Below are 17367 nucleotides of genomic sequence, written 5' to 3' on the forward strand. Positions count from 1 at the left end.
CTCACAAATAGTGCCTGTGAATTGTCTGATCTAGATTTGTTTGACTATTCATAGGTTATGAATGTTTATAAAAAAATTTTTAAAGTAACTTTGGTCTGGAGGAAAGCTAACAATGCTAACTTTCAGCTCTATTGTTGATCCTTTCTGTAAATCAGTCTCCAATGCTGTATTGCTGCTGTTGCAATTAATGTGCTTTTTGCAATGTGCTCTTCAGATAATACAATCATGTAGCATAATAGACATTTAAGTCTTAATCTCTTGAGGGTATTTCAAATTGTTAAATCTCTTGCAGATTACATGATTTTAAGTTTTCTTCTGTTCCACACCCCACTGACAGCACTCAACTCTTACCTTTAACAGTCATTTTAGCTGAGTTTCCTCAGCCTCTTTCCATGTCTTTTTAAGAAAAATTGCATATTCATTCAGTTGTATTTATTGAGCGCTTACTGTGTACAGAGCACTGTACTAAGCACTTGTCTATTACAGGTCAAGTTTAAAATCAGATATTATATAGAACACTTAGAAATTCTATCTGTTGCCCCAAAATACCAGGGAAAGCCTTTTTTTTAAAATGGTTTAGGTATTCTGTAGACTGCCTGAAATTCATAATCAGCTGGTAACATGCATCCAGCTTTCCTAAAATGTGGGGTTGCATTCTTGGAAAACTCGCATTATAGTATTCACTGTGTTAGCTGCTGCAGGTGTGTGCACAACCTTCTTTTTCCCTGACATTGTCACAAGCTGTGTCCAAATGGGCTCATGCTGCCATATAAATGTTTCCTAATTCCCAGTGTTTTAGTGAAAACACATATGACAGAACTGAGCGTCAAGCTTCTCAAATACTGAAAGGAAAAAAAAACTCTCTGGCAAAGATAAAGCTTATGATCTATCCCTTTGCTCAAATGTTACTATCTATAGGCTGAACATTACTTGTCATCCAGATAGACTCAGGGTGGCATGTGGTAGTTGTCACTAGCAACCTTCCCAGAAAGCTCTCAAAATTTTCCTGAAGCAAAGGAGGGAAGAACTATCTTGTTTTATATTTGGCAAAGAGGAGGTACAGACGATCTTCTGACAAATGTGTTTAATGGACTACTTTTGTGTTTGGTTTTAGAGTTGCAGGAAGATGATGAACAACTGATAGCAGAAGTTTCTGAAAAATCTTTGCCGGAGACATGCCCTGGGCCCCCCAAGAATGAAGTGCAGGAACACTGTCCAGACCCTAACTCCAGCCAGAATTTTAGAGTAGAAAGTGATCTAGAAGTTGGCACCATTTCAGCAGTGACTCCATCTTCCCCAGAAGCTGAGAGGCCTGAGGATATCCCGGCAGTTGAGGAGCACGTGACATCCACAGATGAATCCACAGGACTCCAAGTTGGGGCAATGACCACAGGTGTTATGGTGCTTCCACAGCGGGGTCCCACAGACACCGAACTGAAGACCGGTCCATTGATTTCAGAAACTGGGCCCTGCAGGAGCAAGCTCAAGAAACCCAAGCCCATCAGTCTGAGAAAGAAAGCAACCGCAGGAGAGCAGCCAGAAACCGAAGCTGTGGTGGAGGTGCCACCTCTCCACAAAGCATCCTATCCATTCAATCCAGATAATTTTGATGAGAATACCAATCCCTTTGGGAGAGAAGATGCCAAGATCCAGAATTCTCCCCCCTCAGCGAAGAAAGTCCCAACAACCTCCAGTGGTGGCACCGATGACTCAGGGGTGGAGTTACAGGAAGACTCCGGAAGCTCTCCTTTGAAAATGGAATTTGATTTTCCAGAAGGCGCGGAAAACCCAGAAGCTAAAGCCGCCCCTGCAAAGAAACTTGGCCGAAAGTTAGTCAGCAAACTGACCCCTAGAAGACAAAAAGAGGGAATTGGCAGGCCACCATGTGGGGAAGTAACTGCAGGGACAACCAAGGAGGAAGTTCTTCCCAAGGGCACCTCCAAGCTGGATCCCACCCAGTGGGATGACCCCAACTTTAACTCCTTTGGGGTCAAGTCCACTTTGCAGAATTCCCCACCACTCCCGAAAGGGTCATATCATTTTGACCCTGATAACTTCGATGACTCCATAGATCCCTTTAAACCTACCAATTCTTTAACCAATACTGAACCAGCTGATTTTTGTTCCAATGCCAGTCATCATGTCAATGAAATCTTAGACTCTCAGCCATATGAAGTACAGGGTGAGGACATGAAGAAAGGGAAAGCATCACCCAAGAAGGCAAAGTCGCGTTTAATAACGTGAGTGAGGATGGGTACCGGGTTTGGTCTTTGAAATCATTCTTGGAGTCCAACTGGCAGGCAGCATTTGTGGAACTGATATTCCACTGTTTAGTTCTGAGAGAGGGTGAATCCACGATGCTTTAAAATTTTCATGTATTGCTCACTACTTCTGCCTCCAAATTTAGATTTATCGGTCTAGATAGAGCCAGATCATCAGATGTTCCTTGGTTCCTGCTTTGTTCTTGTATAAATGACTTGTAAGGGCTCTATTTCTCTTTCTCACTTGGATCTTGTCCTGCAGGAAAGAATGGTTTAAAAAAGTAATGTGACCTCAGTACTTGTGGACTTCCCAAATCTCAGCTCATGGATTAAGAAGGGAAGGGTACTTAGGAAATGTTAGCAAGCAGAAATATTTGTATTCTGTAATAGTATACTGGACACATGCACCCATAAGTGAATTTCAGTATCAGTGGTGTCCTTAAGGATCCCAGCTCTTGAGTCATGTATATGCACACACATGTACAGATACACACAAACACACACATATACATACACTACATATACATACATGATATGATATATACTGGAGATACTCAATGAAACCCAAAACCAATCCCAAAAAGGAGCCTGATGAAAGTATAACAAAGAACATGAGTGGGAAAGGGTTTCCTAGGGACTCTCAGATATACACAACTTAAGCTATGATTGAGATAATGAACATAGGTTCTGATAGCCACAGATGAAATTTTCTGTGGGTCATTTTGGAGTTTCTTCATCCATAATTAGAGAAATGAATCATATATAGTAGAACAATTCCACTTTTGAGCTGCTTGAACCATAAAAATTCAGCTTATTAAGAGCCCCTTCGTATTTGTAGCACATGAGAAGAATCATACAAAAATTAACCTAAAAAGAAAATTGTCCTTACTTACTATAGCTTACAGAGTAGGCTTGTTCTTAAATGTAGGTCCTAGACTTCTCCCTCCTTTTCACCTCACCAAATATTTCAAAATAGTAATCAATCAATGGTATTTACTGAGTGCTTACTGTTTGCAGAGGACTGTCCTACAATACAATAAGCAATATTTACAAAAGTCACATATCCCATTCCCAACATTCTTTGTGATCTTAATTGCTGCAGAAATGTGAGGTTTCTGGGAGCGGACCTGCTTGTTTGCTCTATATTTGCTCTGTATGGTGGATTTTTTTTTCCTTAATGCTTCTCCTACCAAATCTCAGCAGTCAATCAATCAATGATTTTTTATTCAGTACCTACTAGGTGTAGAGCACTCTGCTAAGTGGTATTTCTTAACTGTGGTATTCAAGTGCTTACTCTGTGTCAAGCACTGTTCTAAGCACTGGGGAAGAAGCAAGATAATCATATCAGACACAATAACTGTCTTACAGGGCTCACAATCTAAATAGGAAGGAGAACTCATATTGAATCCCCATTTTACAGATGAGGTAACTGAGGCACAGAGAATTTAAATAACTTGCCCAAGGTCACACAGAAGCAACATGGTGGAACAAGAATTAGAACCCACATCCTCTGACTTCCAGGCAATTCTTAATTGGTAGGAAAGCAGCATGGCCTAGTCAACAGAGCACGGGTTTAGGAGTCAGAAGGATCTGGGTTCTAATCCCAGCTCCACCACTTGTCTACTATGTGACCTTGAGCAAACCACTTAACTTCTTCATGCCTCAGTTACCTCATCTGTAAAATGGGAATTCAGACTGTGAGCCTCATTGGGATAGGGACCGTGTCCAACCTGATTAACTTATATCTACACCAGCTCTTAGAACAGTGCTTGACACATAATATTGCCTAACAAATACCAATATTATTAGACTCTATATGATGGTTTTGTTTTGTTTTTACTTAATGTTTCTCCTGCTAAATCTCAGGCCTTATTTGCAAAATCCTGGTGATATCTTGAAATTTTTGAAACTGCAGTCCCTCAGGCCAAATTCACCATTCAGTTTCAGTCCAGGTGAAGTGAGTAACAGCGGTCCTCTCTTTTATCTATCAGCCATAAGTACTTATCAGCTGTTTCAAACAGAACAGCAAGCAAGCTGTAGATGAAGAGATTAGAATGTAGGAAGAGGAACAACATGGTCTTAGTTATTCATTATAGGCAAAGGAGAAGTGACTGGGTTCTTTTCTTCTACAGTTGAGCAAAAATAATATTAATAATTGTGGTTTTTGATAAACGATTACTATTTGCCCACCCACTGAACTAAGTGCTAGGGTAGATAGAAGATATTCAGGTCGGACATAGTCCCTGTCCCATATGGAGCCCACAGTCTAAATAGCTGGGAGAGCAGGTATTGAATTCCCATTTGACAGATGAGGAAACTGAGGCACAGAGAAGCTGAGTGTCTTACCCAAGGTCACACAACAGGCAAGTGGAAGAGCTGGGGTTAGAACACAGGCCCTTCGACTCCCAGGCTTGTGCTCTTCTCATCAGGCCACCCTACTTCTTGAACAGGGAATATTGGTTGGGATATTTATAGCAGTAGGACATATATGCAGGGACCCTCTGGTTTAAAGAAGGTAAAGAGGGTGACTCTTCCAAGAAAACAAAAGTGCTAGACAAGCACAGGTGTATCTCTAGTCCAAATGCTCCTAAACTTTGTCCAGTGCTTTATACATTTAAGTGCTTTATACTTGTCCTTAAGAAATGTTATTGAATAATAGTAGTAATAACGCTAGCCCAATCTCAGGTTTAGAGAAATACAATGTAATCATTGACTGGCGGACAGTTACCTACACAGTTTTAACTTCCTTGAGTTTTGGAGGCTATTGTCTTGGTTTATGCCATCACGGCGGTTCTGACCCATAGCGGCACCATGGACGCATCTCTCCCAGAACGCCCTGCTCTCCATCTGCAATCCTTCTAGTAGTGTATCCATATAGTTTTCGTGGTAAAAATATGGAAATGGTTTACCATTGTCGCCTTCTGTACAGTAAACTCGAGTCTCCTCCCTCGACTCTCTCCCATACCGCTGCTGCTCAATATGGGTGTTTTGACTGGTAGCAGATTGCCTTCCACTTGCTAGCCACTGCCCAACCTAGGTTTGGAATAGATATTCCTCTGCTTGCCTCTCCCTCCCATAGCTGAGACTGGTAGAGGACCGGAAACTCTCTAAGTGCCACCCTGAGAGGAGTTGGAGGCTATTACCAGAGTTCAAAGGGAAATCCATTTAAGGGGTTTACTTGTAGAAATGCATGCTTTACCCAACTAGCTTGACTACTTTCTTTATTCTTCTTAATTCCTTTTCAATCATTTGTACTGCTTGTGATGCTTTGAGTCTCATGTAACATTTTCTTTTGGGAGAACTTTCTTGTCTCGTATGCCTTAAGATTTGGAAACCCTGTGCCTGTTAGTGAGGTTTACATGGAAACATTGGTAAGGGTCAGTTGGAGGATTAGCCAGGCCATAATTTAAGGTGGTAAAGTGTAAACGAGGTTAGATTTGTTCCTGGGGAAGGGGGGGAGGCGGGAAGGGGAATATCACAACATATGCAGGTGTCATCACCCAGAAAAGTCAAGGTGAGTGTTCAGGTAGTGAGAATGACTTGCCTGTGGTGTTTCTCACCTGAACGTATGTAGAACACACCTCTCTTAGGTGTACTTATTGTTTGTGTGACATAATAGCTCTCCCATCCAGCACCTCTGGGACCTGTGGTTACATAGAGAGGTTTCCCTCATTGCTCTCTTATACAGATTCACTCACTGCCTTCTTGTGTCTTCCATGAATGAAACAGTATGAGGAAGGGAGGGTCCTAGGCAGCTTCTGTTTTTTACTCAAAGATTCTTTCATGTACTGGAACTTCTGATCATGAATTATTCTCCATGTCCACTGAGGACTGGGGAGGAGAAAAAGAGTGTAAATTTCAGCTGGGAAAATTTTGATAGGACATAAGCAAGAACATATGTTCACACTGTTGAAGTAACTACCTAAAGTAAAGATACGTGGCAAATTTACACAAAGGTTTGTTTTTTTTTTACTCAAAGATTCTTTAGTGTGCTGGGACTGCTGCTGCTGAAGACCCTCTTTCATAGGACAGTGACTAAAACTGTGGTCATTTACACTGAAATAGTGTAGCCAGGTGAATCTGTCCCACTCTTGGAAGGATCCCGTGCAAGCTGACTGGAATCCAAGATGGCTGTGCACTTAACCAAGTAGCTTGCTGCCCCAGGGGACAAGCAGTTAGTACCAATACTTCCAGGCTTCTGGGAGGTGGGGGGAGGGAGTTGGTGGTCCTACTTGCACTCTGCCCACTAGCAGTGTGGCTTAGTGGATAGAGCACAGGCCTGGGAGTCAGAGGTCATAAATTATAATCCTGGCTCTGTCACATGTTTGCTGTGTGACTTTGGGCAAGTCACTTCACTTCTCTGGGCCTCAGTTACCTCATCTGTAAAGTGGGGATTAAGAGTGTGAGCCCAGTGTGGGACAGACTGTGTCTATCCTGACTACTTCATTATTTAGAACAGTGTTTGGCATATAATAAACACCTAAGTACAATAATAATTATTACCTATGTTGTGTGTCCTCGCCATGAAAAATGAGGCTAATACCTGCCCCCAAGTTTATCTCAGGGGCAACCCTGAGAGTGAATGAGATGAAACATAGAGATGTTAGGAGCTTCTTGGGAGAAAGCTACTGAATAAATTCAAATTATAGTAGTATTTTAACTCATCCATTGCCTTTCGAGGTAGTTGTCTTCTCTTATGCTCAGTAGTGAAATATGACTTAATCCTTATAGAATCTCCCTCAAGTTTTTTGGGCACTGGAGGGGGTGGATTATTACAGTTAGTGTAAAGTAAAGGAACAATAATACATTCACTATGATATTTCTATTCATGGTAAATGCTGCTCATAATGGTGTTGGCTTTTTTTGTGATGAGGCATCTGACATATTTTTCTCAATGTCCACCAAGGACTAGAGAGGAGGGAATGTGTTTAAATTTCAGCAGGGAAAAATTTGATAGGACATAACTAAGCAAGAGCATTTGGTAATTTATCACTTTTGAAAAAGCAGCTCCTTAAAAGTTAAGGTGTGGCAAATCCTGTGTGCCCTTTTTACTCTCTGGATGAGTAAACATAGTAATGAGTTACCAAAGGATCCTTAAGGAACGATTAGATAACCATCTTTGCTGGATGGTTTAGTCCTAACCAGCCTGCAAGCATGAGGCTTAACCAGATGAGCTCTTCCAACTCTTGTGATTGTATGAGCAGAAGGTGCATCATTTGGAAGTTAAATTTCAGCTACAAAAATATCTGGATAGGCTTTATTTTCTTGCTGAGCAGCAGAATAAAATCTGATACTTACTTGGGGTGGACAGGATGGTGCCCTGAAGTGCCATCTTACATAGTACTTTGAGTTCTGCTGTGTATTGATTTTCCTAAAAGGGCAGAACATGCCATTATAAAATCTCATACCAAGTGATTGGGGTGGCAGGATGGGGTTGTGATCATTCATTCTTCTGCAGTGACTTCCATAATCTGGGCATCTTTTATCCGCACTCACCCCACAGAAAGGACTGTGCTATCTTTACATCTACCAGGCGAGAGATGATATCCTGGTCTTTCACATGACTTTTTTTTCTCCATCTGTCTGTCTCTGTCTAATTTTTTGGTGCCTCAGGACTACTGAACAAGTGAAATTTCTCTGTTTTCTGTTGTAAGTACACTTTCTGTGGTTTTGATTTGTTTCTGATGTCTGTTGGAATTCTTTCTCCCCTTTCATCTCTTCACAGCATGCTGGCACCCAGCTCTTGAGTTTAGTTTTTTGATTGGTGCCCGCTGCATTTCAGACCCCACTTCATAAGCCAGCTTAGCCTTGCAGTTGTATGTATGTGAAGGAATGGAGACTGGTCAGTAGCCCTAGACTGTGTGCTTTCTCTCGTGGCATGGCACTTGTGTTTTGATGGCCTTAAGATTAATAAAATCAGTGCAGACTTTTGGTTTGAAAACTACCCACAGTAGTTTTTGTGAGACCTTTGGAAAGACAAGGCTTTTAGTGATTAAACAACTCCATAAGTGCAGCATTTTCTACAGCTCCACATCGTTATAAAATATTAAAATGAGGCTACTGGGGAGAAGAGACTCGGAAATACAGATTTATCACCCATACACATTTGCCAACTCTATTCTGAATATTATTGCTTTTAGGTGTTTTGTAATTACATGATGGAAGAAGAAAGTGGTATTTTATATATTTATATATGTGATATATGTATGTGAGTATATACATATACATGTGTGTGTATACACACACACACACACATTCTTATCCAGAACATTTGGACCTTCCTTCCTTCCAGCCTTACCTCCCCACAATAATTCATTCAGCTATGACAAGTGCAAAATCTTGATGCACCCCATAGTATCCAGTACATTCTGTTTCAAAGTAACAAGTGGTCTACAAACTGTTTCCTGTTCTTTGTTTGTTCCCCCCACCACCCCCAACCAAGCTTGGACTGTATACCCAATATAAGATGTTTATTTTCTGTTTTGTCCTGCTACTTGTTAGGAAATAACAAAATTACTTGGAATACTCAAATATTTTTGACTCATGGTTTCTTGTTGACTAACACCTCAGTCTGGATAGGGAGGTTACTCGTAAGAAAAACGTTTCCTGTGAGTGCAATATGACCCATGCAATTTCTAGAGAATTGTTCTTGCGCAATAGTTTTCAATGATTTCTTCTCAAACAGGACAGGGAGGTTATTTTTAATAACTTTTTTGATGAGTGAAATAATGAAAACCGTGCAATTGCTAGAGAATTGTGCAGTAGTTTTCAATAAATGTTAAAGTTGCCTTCTTATAATTGTTAAAGTTGACTTGGGTTCTGAGCTGCCAGTGTGAATGGTCCCCAGGATTAGAGAGTGCCTTCAAAGAGTGTTAGAGTTAAGGTACCGCATTTTGCTTAGCTGTAGGAGAAGTGCAGCTGTCCTGAAGCCTGTTAGAATGCGCTGAAGAGTGGCTTTGCTTCCTCTGGTCTGTACCCCTTTTGTGGGGAATAGGCTCAGTGATCTGGCAGGCCTTTTTCATTTGTAATTTCTGGACCTATGATTTTTGTAGTGCCATATGCTTCAGCCTATATCTGCGCACACTGTCTCTCCATCCTAAACCGTGGATTTATGAACATCATTCTGAATGGATTTGTTTCTCTGGCAGGAGTGGCTGTAAGGTGAAGAAATATGAATCTCAATCCCTTGTTTTGGATGTGCATGCTCAGGTATGTTCAAGTCCTTTCACCTATGAATTACACAGACCATAAAGTGGGGGTGAAGAGTAGGGGAAGTGGGTGGTCTTCTAAATTCCAGAAATTGGACCATATAAAGCCCTTGTATTTCCCAGTTTGCGTGCCCCTGGGAGAGCTGGTTAACTGCTATTTAGCCAGTTAGCCAGAATTTTGGGAGCACCTGCTGAGACAGTGCCTTCCGTAGGGAAGACTTCTGACCGGAGAACCATCATCCTACATGGCGGAGGGCTCAGTAGGAATCCTGAACATAACTGGCTACCATGGGCAGCAAAGACCACTGTGACTACCAAGGCAGTTACTAGAACTAGTCTGTAGAAATTGGAGCCGTTCTGGTCTATGGTGCCACTGGGACTATGCTCAGGTCATTTTGACCATAAATATGTTTTGTATATGAAATTCCCAAATACAATTTGTAATGCCTGACTACTCACCTGTTGCTCCTACCGTCCCAGCAGAAACATTCCTGGCAGGAGCAAGAGAGTGTGAATAGCACTTTGCAAGCCACTAGCCCTGCAGTCATTTCCTTTGCATAGAGTCTCACGTTACTGGACTAAGCCTCATCAGTCATTAACTATGATGAAGTGCCATCGTTTGGGCAATTTATTGAATGCTTCCCCTCCTTGCTACCTTTTAATGTGGCGAGCTTCAGTGAACATCTGGGAAGAATATATTTCCTCTGGATTTTCCCGTTGTTCGTTAGGGTGACGGAGCAGTGATCTCTCAAGCCCCAGACATTTCTAATAGGGATGGCCATGCCACTGATGAAGAGAAACTGGCCTCCACTTCATCCAGCCAGAAACCTTCTAGAGCTGAGGTGAAAGGTGAGCCAGAAGACGACCTGGAGTACTTTGAATGTTCCAATGTTCCTGTGTCTACCATACATCATGCGTTTTCATCCTCAGAAGCAGGTATGGAAATCTCTACATCTATCTATCTTTCTAGAACATTCTGAAAGCTTGTAAAAGCAAGGGAAGCAACATGGCTTAGTAGAAAGAGCCCAGGCCTGGGAGTTGGAGGACCTGCGCTCTAATCCCAGCTCTGCCACTTACCTGCTATGAGACCATGGGCAAGTCACTTTTCTGTGCCTCATCTGTAAAATGGGGTTTAAGACTGTAAGGCCAATGTGGAACATGAACAGTGTCTAACCTGATTAGATTTTTATCTACCCCAGTGCTTAGTACAGTAATTGGCACATAGTAATCACTATCAAACACCATAAAAAAAGTGGAGCCTATCGAAGTAATACCTGTCTTGTGAAGAAAGATCAAAAGGGTTGTTATTCTTTAACCTAGTAAAGAGAACACTGAGGCAGGTGTTTGGCCAGTTCATCTTCATCTAAAGAAGTAGTGATTATCTCATGTCTACCCCAGTGCTTAGTACAGTGCCTGGCACATAGTCAGTGCTTAAATACAATTTTTAAAAAATCGTGCACAGAGACTGCTGTTTTGAGTGGAGATGGAGGAAAAAAGCAAGTTGCAGCCGGGGGATATAGATTTGATTTTTAAAGTAGTTTTATGAGGTATAAATTATTAGAGGCTAAAGCAGATTACCAGGGAAGGATTTAGTACCTCTGGTCCCTTAGTTTTCCTGAAATAGAATTGTTAAGTGTGGTGCTTGCTAGGATAGTGGGGGACCAGAGGTCCATACTTCCAGTCTTGAGGTTCATTCTCAGAGAGGTCTGTGAGCACACCCCCAGAGACCCTGCCTCATATGCAAAGAGCTCCGTGACTTGGTGCAGTCAGTCATATCTTGATGGTATTGATGCCTGACTACTTGTTTTGCTGTCTGTCTCCCCCTTTTAGACTGTGAGCCCATTGTTGGGCAGGGATATTTTCTCTATCTGTTGCCGAATTGTACATTCCGAGCGCTTAGTTCAGTGCTCTGCACACAGTAAGTGCTCAATAAATACAATTGAATGAATCAATCAATCAAACAAAAGTATTTATTGAGTGTCTGTGGGCAGGCCACTGTACTAAGCACTTGGTATAGTTAGTGTAAGAGTGGTAAAAGACATGATCTCTGCCTTTGAGGATTTCAATCTCACAACATCGTTTGTGACTAAGCATCACCTGGGCATGTTCCAAGCCTGCACAAAGGTATGGCAATCAAAAGTGGAGCCCCAAAATTCTTGGGGTACCTTAAGGTGATTCACAAGACATAGCTATTATATATAATATATAATATATAGAAATATATAAATAAAATATATTTCCTATATTTTAATATATGAAAATTGGATGAAATAAAATGATTTTCCCTATATTTTGATGCTTTTAAATGTTAGTGTGTGTGCATATATGCGTGTGTGTATATATAGATATATATAGATAGATATATGTGAACCAAATTGAACACTGCCCATTGAAACCACTTCCTTATTTAAAATGCACAGCTTTAACAAACCCTGATGTAAGAAAAAATCAATGGTGTTTGAGTACTTACTGTGTGCAGAGCACTGTACTAAGCACTTGGGAAAGGATACCTTTTTCACCTGAACAGATGCCTCTCGTCATTGAGTATATGGTACAAATCCTTTCCTTTTGTATTTCATAGTGTTCTGCAATCCATTTCAGCATTTCAAATGTCAGATGAAGTTTGGAACTGTGTTCCCAAAACATATGTTAAAACCCAGATTCTTTTTAGCAATAGCACATTTAGTTTGCGATTTTTTTGTATACCTTTGGGATTGCATAAACATGTGCACACCTGTGTATGATTAAGAAAGCTAACACTGGAGACCTATGTAGGGTGATTTATAGTGTCTAACATATCTATGCATTTTATAATCCCCCATTGGTTTTGTACATAAATAATTTCTCAGTACCAGGGGATTTGGGTTCTCCTCCTCCCTCCTCAAACATGGGCCAAGAAAGAATTCCCAGTCTCCCCTCAAACTGATTTTATCTTGTATTCCAGAGCCTGGGGTCACCTAAATAGATGTTGCTGATTTCATTTTTCACCGTTTTTCATGCAAGTTCAATTCCGGTTCTCTCCATCCAACTCCAGCCTCCCAGAATAGGAAGTGCTGAGCAGAAAGAAACCCATGGAGGTGTTTGGATAAATATCTGGACATTCCTTCACAATGTTCCTTTCCCTTCCAGCTTTTACGGTGCAGGAATGCAACTCTGAATTTCTTGATCATTACTAGGGTTCTGAACTGCAGATCTTTAGAGCAACACCTTGAAACTCTTTTCTGGGCCCAAGCATAAAATGCCCTGGGTTTCCCGCTTCTAAATCTACGACTGTGGCCTCTTGAAGTCCAGTACACACTGACTCACCAACACAAGGGGGCAGCCGTTCCTCTGTGTCCTTTACAAATGCTGTGAGATGCTTTCCTCATTCATTCAACCCACCCCTTGCATGGGAGCATCATGGATGCCTAGCTCTGAATGACAGAACTGTTGACAAAGTATTCTTCTATGAGTATACAAATATGATTACTGAGTCTTCCCAGGGACATTCTTTCAAAAGGCTTTCTCCTTGGGATGAAAAAAATTGACTTCCTGATAAAACTACAAAAGGTGTTTTTTTTCTGTTTAGGTTTAGAAAAGGAGCCATGCCGACAGATGGATAAAGATGGATCCAGCGTATCTGTAAGTCTAGAAGCTTTGGTTCACATTTCTATGTTTACTCTATCCTTATGACCAAAAGTTTTACATCTATAGGAACACAAAAGCTGCCTTTTTGTGTGCTAACCAGAATACAAAATATAGGGAAAGTAGCCAAACAAAAAGTAAAGAAACATTTTATGTCTCCTCTGTGGATTCATTTTGTATAATTTGTCATAGTAAATTCCACAAATTTGTAGAGAAGGTCACATGTTATTTTAAAATACTTTTTATTTAGATTGGGATGTGATCCTTACACAAATCATGACTCAAATACTTTTCCCCATAAACAAGGACAATAGCTTTCTTCAAAATAAAGGTAGTCTGTGTCCTGAAAAAGTAAATCGCCAACATAATTATCTTGTATCTACCTCAGTGCTTAGAACAATGCTTGGCACATAGCAAGCACTTAATAAATGCCATTATTGTTGTTGTTAAAAGGAGAATGGAGTGTTATGTTACTTTTTTGCCATCCTCAGCCAATCACCAATCAACAGAGGTAGTGGAGGTTAATATCTGGCCTTGAGCCAAAAGACTCCTATAGACTCTGTCTTCAGGAAATAACATTATTGAGAACACAAAATCTCCTGTAAACCAGTCAGGAGAGGAGATATCACATATTATGACATTTTTAAAAGTCAAGCTTCTTGAGGCAAAGTAATTTCCATTTCCTGGCTTGTAGGAGAGAACAAAGCAACCCCTTTAGTACAGTGGGTTTTTTTGTTTTTTCTTTCGCCATAGGAACTTGCCTTTCTCAGAGTTTGTGTGTTGCACTGAGGCTTCGGATATAATTGATAGTCAGAGAAACAGGGCAGAAGGAAAAATCCAGCTAGCACCAGCTAGCTGTATAATTTTGGATACACATTCCCATCTCCTTTGGAAACAGGCTAGCACATAGCACTGAATTTATTGAAGTAAAAATTGCTTGAGAAAAATTATTGACCTTTTAGAAGTCCAAATTGGGCTTTGGGGGGGGGGGGGAGAGGTGTGTGTGTGTGTGTGTGTGTGTGTGTGTGTGTGTGTGTGTGTGTGTGTGACCAGCGTGGGTGAATGATTAAAAAAAAAGTATCTGGCACAGTCAGTTCAGCTCCTTAAGAGACAAAGGCAGGTGATAATGGGATTAACACTGTGAGCTTGTTTGGGACCTATCCAGTGACCCTAATTTTCCCCAAAGGCATTGGCAAAGCAGAATAAGGGAAGGTACTTTCAATTTAGCTGAGGCTTAGCAGCCAGAGCATAAGTAATTGATTTAAAAATAAAAAATAGTGGCATTAATGTGCCACGCAGTACTAAGATGTGGGAGGGGTAGATGCATTGAATACAGACCCTGTCCCACATGGGCTTCATGGCCGAAGTCAAAGGGAGAAAAGAGAGCTAACCCCCCATTTTACAGATGAGAAAACTGAGGCACAGAGAAGTTAAGTGATTTGCCTTAAGTCATGCAACAGGCAAGTGGCAAAGCTGGGTTTAGAACCCATGTCCTCTGACTCCCAGGCCTATGGTTTCGACTAGACCATGCTCTGAAGGTTTACAATGGATCTATCTGCATTGCAAAATTCTGGGTTGAACTTGTAGTTCTCCACTGTTTTGGGGGAGCTATCCCATATAATAAGGGCACAGTCAATCAGTGGCACTTACTGAGTGCTTACTGTGTGCAGAGCAGTACTAAGCACTTGGGAGAGTGCAATGGAGTAAACAAACACAACCCCTTCCCTCAAGGATCTTGCCACCTAGAAGGGGGAATAAACACTAAAATAAGTTACAGTTAGGGGGAAGCAACCAAGTTTAAAGATATGTACATGTATTGTGTATAGAGGCAATGTAATATTGGGGTCAGAATTTTCATCAGATAATTGGTCACCAAAATCTTCATAGCGTAGAAAATTTTCATTCCAAAATTTGGTTTTAAACTGGTCCTATCCAGAATTCAGAAGTAATCTTCATCCAGTTCTCCTATGAGGGTTTTGTTCTTGGCAGTCCCCATACTAAGGAACACTTGCATTAAATTCTTTACATTTGGGATTATATCCCAGGTGTCCTAGCTCTAGACCACACTTCTTCCCACAACTGTTCTTCCAACATCACATCCCCTTCTATCTAGAGAGATGTGCATTGTGGAAAGAATCTTCCCTAGTTCCCCAACAGCATTTTGCATAAAATCACAGAGAAAGTTTTAGGAAAACGGTCTGTATTTTAAATTCTTTATCAAGATAACTTTGGTATTGCAGGTTTATGGAATTCCCAAAGTCAAATAGTTACAGGATCTATTACGATTCATCATCTTTTTTCAGTCTTAGGGAAGTTGTGGGGACAGGTGCAAGATTATAAAAACCTGCCATAATTTCTGTATCCTAAACTCAAAGAACATTGATTTCTCCCCCGACCCCCACCCCTTTTTTAAAAAATCCCTGTGAAAACTGGTCCTTCAGTGACCTCTGGAGGAACTCCAGAATTGTCCTCTACAGTTCTGGCAAAGAAGGGGAAAAAAAAATTATGGGCAGTAATCTCAATACATTCTGGGAAGGTTCATTCAGATCCACATAGTGACCAATGTGTAGAAGTTGCAGTAGGCTTTTGCCTCAGTTTAAATTTTTTGCTCCCCAGTTGTAGTTTTATCATGCAGAATAGGTCACTAAATGTGTTGTCTATAAACAATACAGTCCTCAATGGCTGCATTTTGTCATTTACTTTGTATTCTCCTTCAGCACTAGATCAGTAATTAAGTGCTGTTACTGTTGATGATTTGAGTTTTTAAAATTGTGATTCTTTTTTTTCCTCACAGGTTGTGTCCGATCTGCACTCATTAGAGAAAGCCCCTGTATCTGTGGCCTGTGGAGGTGAAAGTCCTTTGGATGGCATTTGCCTCAGTGAATCAGATAAGATGGCGGTCCTCACCTTAATAAGAGAAGAGGTAATGGCATTTAAAATTATCACCCAAATGGTTTGGTAAAAGTCTAGGAAGCAGTAGATAGATTTATTTTGGGGCTGATTGACCTGCAACTTCCAAAACTCATCTAAGAGTTAGTTTGTGAGCCCCATGTGTCAAAGGGACTGATTAGCTTTTATCTACCTCAGCTTTCAGAACAGTGTTTAATATCTAGTGAGTGTTTAACAAATACCATACTAATCTAAGGAACTCTGCAGAAAGCAGCACTGGATACTGTTGGACTGATGTCCTCAGAGACAAATGCAGGGTTTCATTCCTGCTCACTTTCCTCCCTTCCTTTCACCACCAGCACCTTAGACCAGTGAAATTGATGCAGCACCTCTGATTGTATGTGTGGGTTTAAAAAAAAAGGAAATAAAGGGGGGATGAAAAGCAATGTCTTAAATATAAACCAGTCGTTAGGATGTTGTAGCATTTTGTTAAAACCTGTCAGTCAGGTTTCCTTGGCTTCTATCTTGTACCAATACCAATAAAAGTTTGCTGGTGGTAGGTGGGAAGGCTTGGAGGAAGGAGCAACTGGTGGACCCAGAATGGAGAACAAATCGATTCTTACAAAGACAGAGCAAATTTTAATAACAAAAAGTCCCTTTTGCTAAAGGCAACTTCATTTATGTAAATCAAACAACTTATCCCCATTTTCCAATAGTAAGGCAAGCTTTAAGGTGGTTGAACAAATATTTGAGCCAAGAATCTACTAGTTGTTGAAAAGCAGTTATTCAAAGACATTTATTTATCTTACTGAAGAGCATTTATGGGCAAAACCCAAGTAAATTTAATGGCTTGCTTTAGTCCTTAGGACCACATAACTCTATAACTGGCTTGGAGCTTTAAATGGACTGACATAAATGCAAATGTTAATTTTTCTTATAAACCATCATGTTGGGCACACCCAGATATTCATTTATGAAACTGCTATGCTTCCAGGTCTCTGCCCTTTGCCACTTTTTAGCCCTTACCTCTCATCTGCTCTAAACAATCAGTCTTTTTCTCATTATATTCCTTTCACTGAGCCTTCCATCCCCTTTCATGCAATAAGGTGTGTTTAAGGGACAGATCTAATGGCAGGTATAAAAAATTCCAGGGAATCTATCTACTTCTTAATGGCACTAATGAAATCTGACTCAATAGTTGGGTAAAATTTGATCCTGGTATGTTTGTTGCAATTCAGCATGGAAGGGCTCAAAAGCCTTCAGTGGAGGTCATGTGAAAAGCATTTCCCATGAGAGAGGATCCTTCTTCATGGCTAGGCAGGTTGCTCCCACTGACAGCCACTGCCCAGGTGGATGGTGGCTTCTCCTTTTTTTTTTTCCCTCCA

At 40.8% G+C, this 17367-nt stretch overlaps 1 protein-coding gene across 7 annotated transcripts in view; it reads left to right on the forward strand.

The window, feature by feature from the left end:
• TACC1 (transforming acidic coiled-coil containing protein 1) overlaps nt 1-17367 on the forward strand; it is a 111931-nt gene that overhangs the window by 83799 nt on the left and 10765 nt on the right. For 5 of the 7 annotated variants that reach the window (XM_029064341.2, XM_029064342.2, XM_029064338.2 and 2 more), the window contains 6 exons: nt 1115-2240; nt 7875-7910; nt 9410-9470; nt 10198-10405; nt 13038-13090; nt 15888-16016. In XM_029064341.2, coding sequence (XP_028920174.1) covers nt 1384-2240; nt 7875-7910; nt 9410-9470; nt 10198-10405; nt 13038-13090; nt 15888-16016 — 1344 coding nt within the window. In that variant the 5' untranslated portion in view covers nt 1115-1383. The remainder of the gene's footprint in view (nt 1-1114; nt 2241-7874; nt 7911-9409; nt 9471-10197; nt 10406-13037; nt 13091-15887; nt 16017-17367) is intronic. The other 2 variants (XM_007667391.3, XM_029064344.2) reach the window with 2 other exon arrangements.

Source organism: Ornithorhynchus anatinus, chromosome 5 (genome assembly GCF_004115215.2).
Source record: "Ornithorhynchus anatinus isolate Pmale09 chromosome 5, mOrnAna1.pri.v4, whole genome shotgun sequence".
NCBI lineage: Eukaryota > Metazoa > Chordata > Mammalia > Monotremata > Ornithorhynchidae > Ornithorhynchus > Ornithorhynchus anatinus.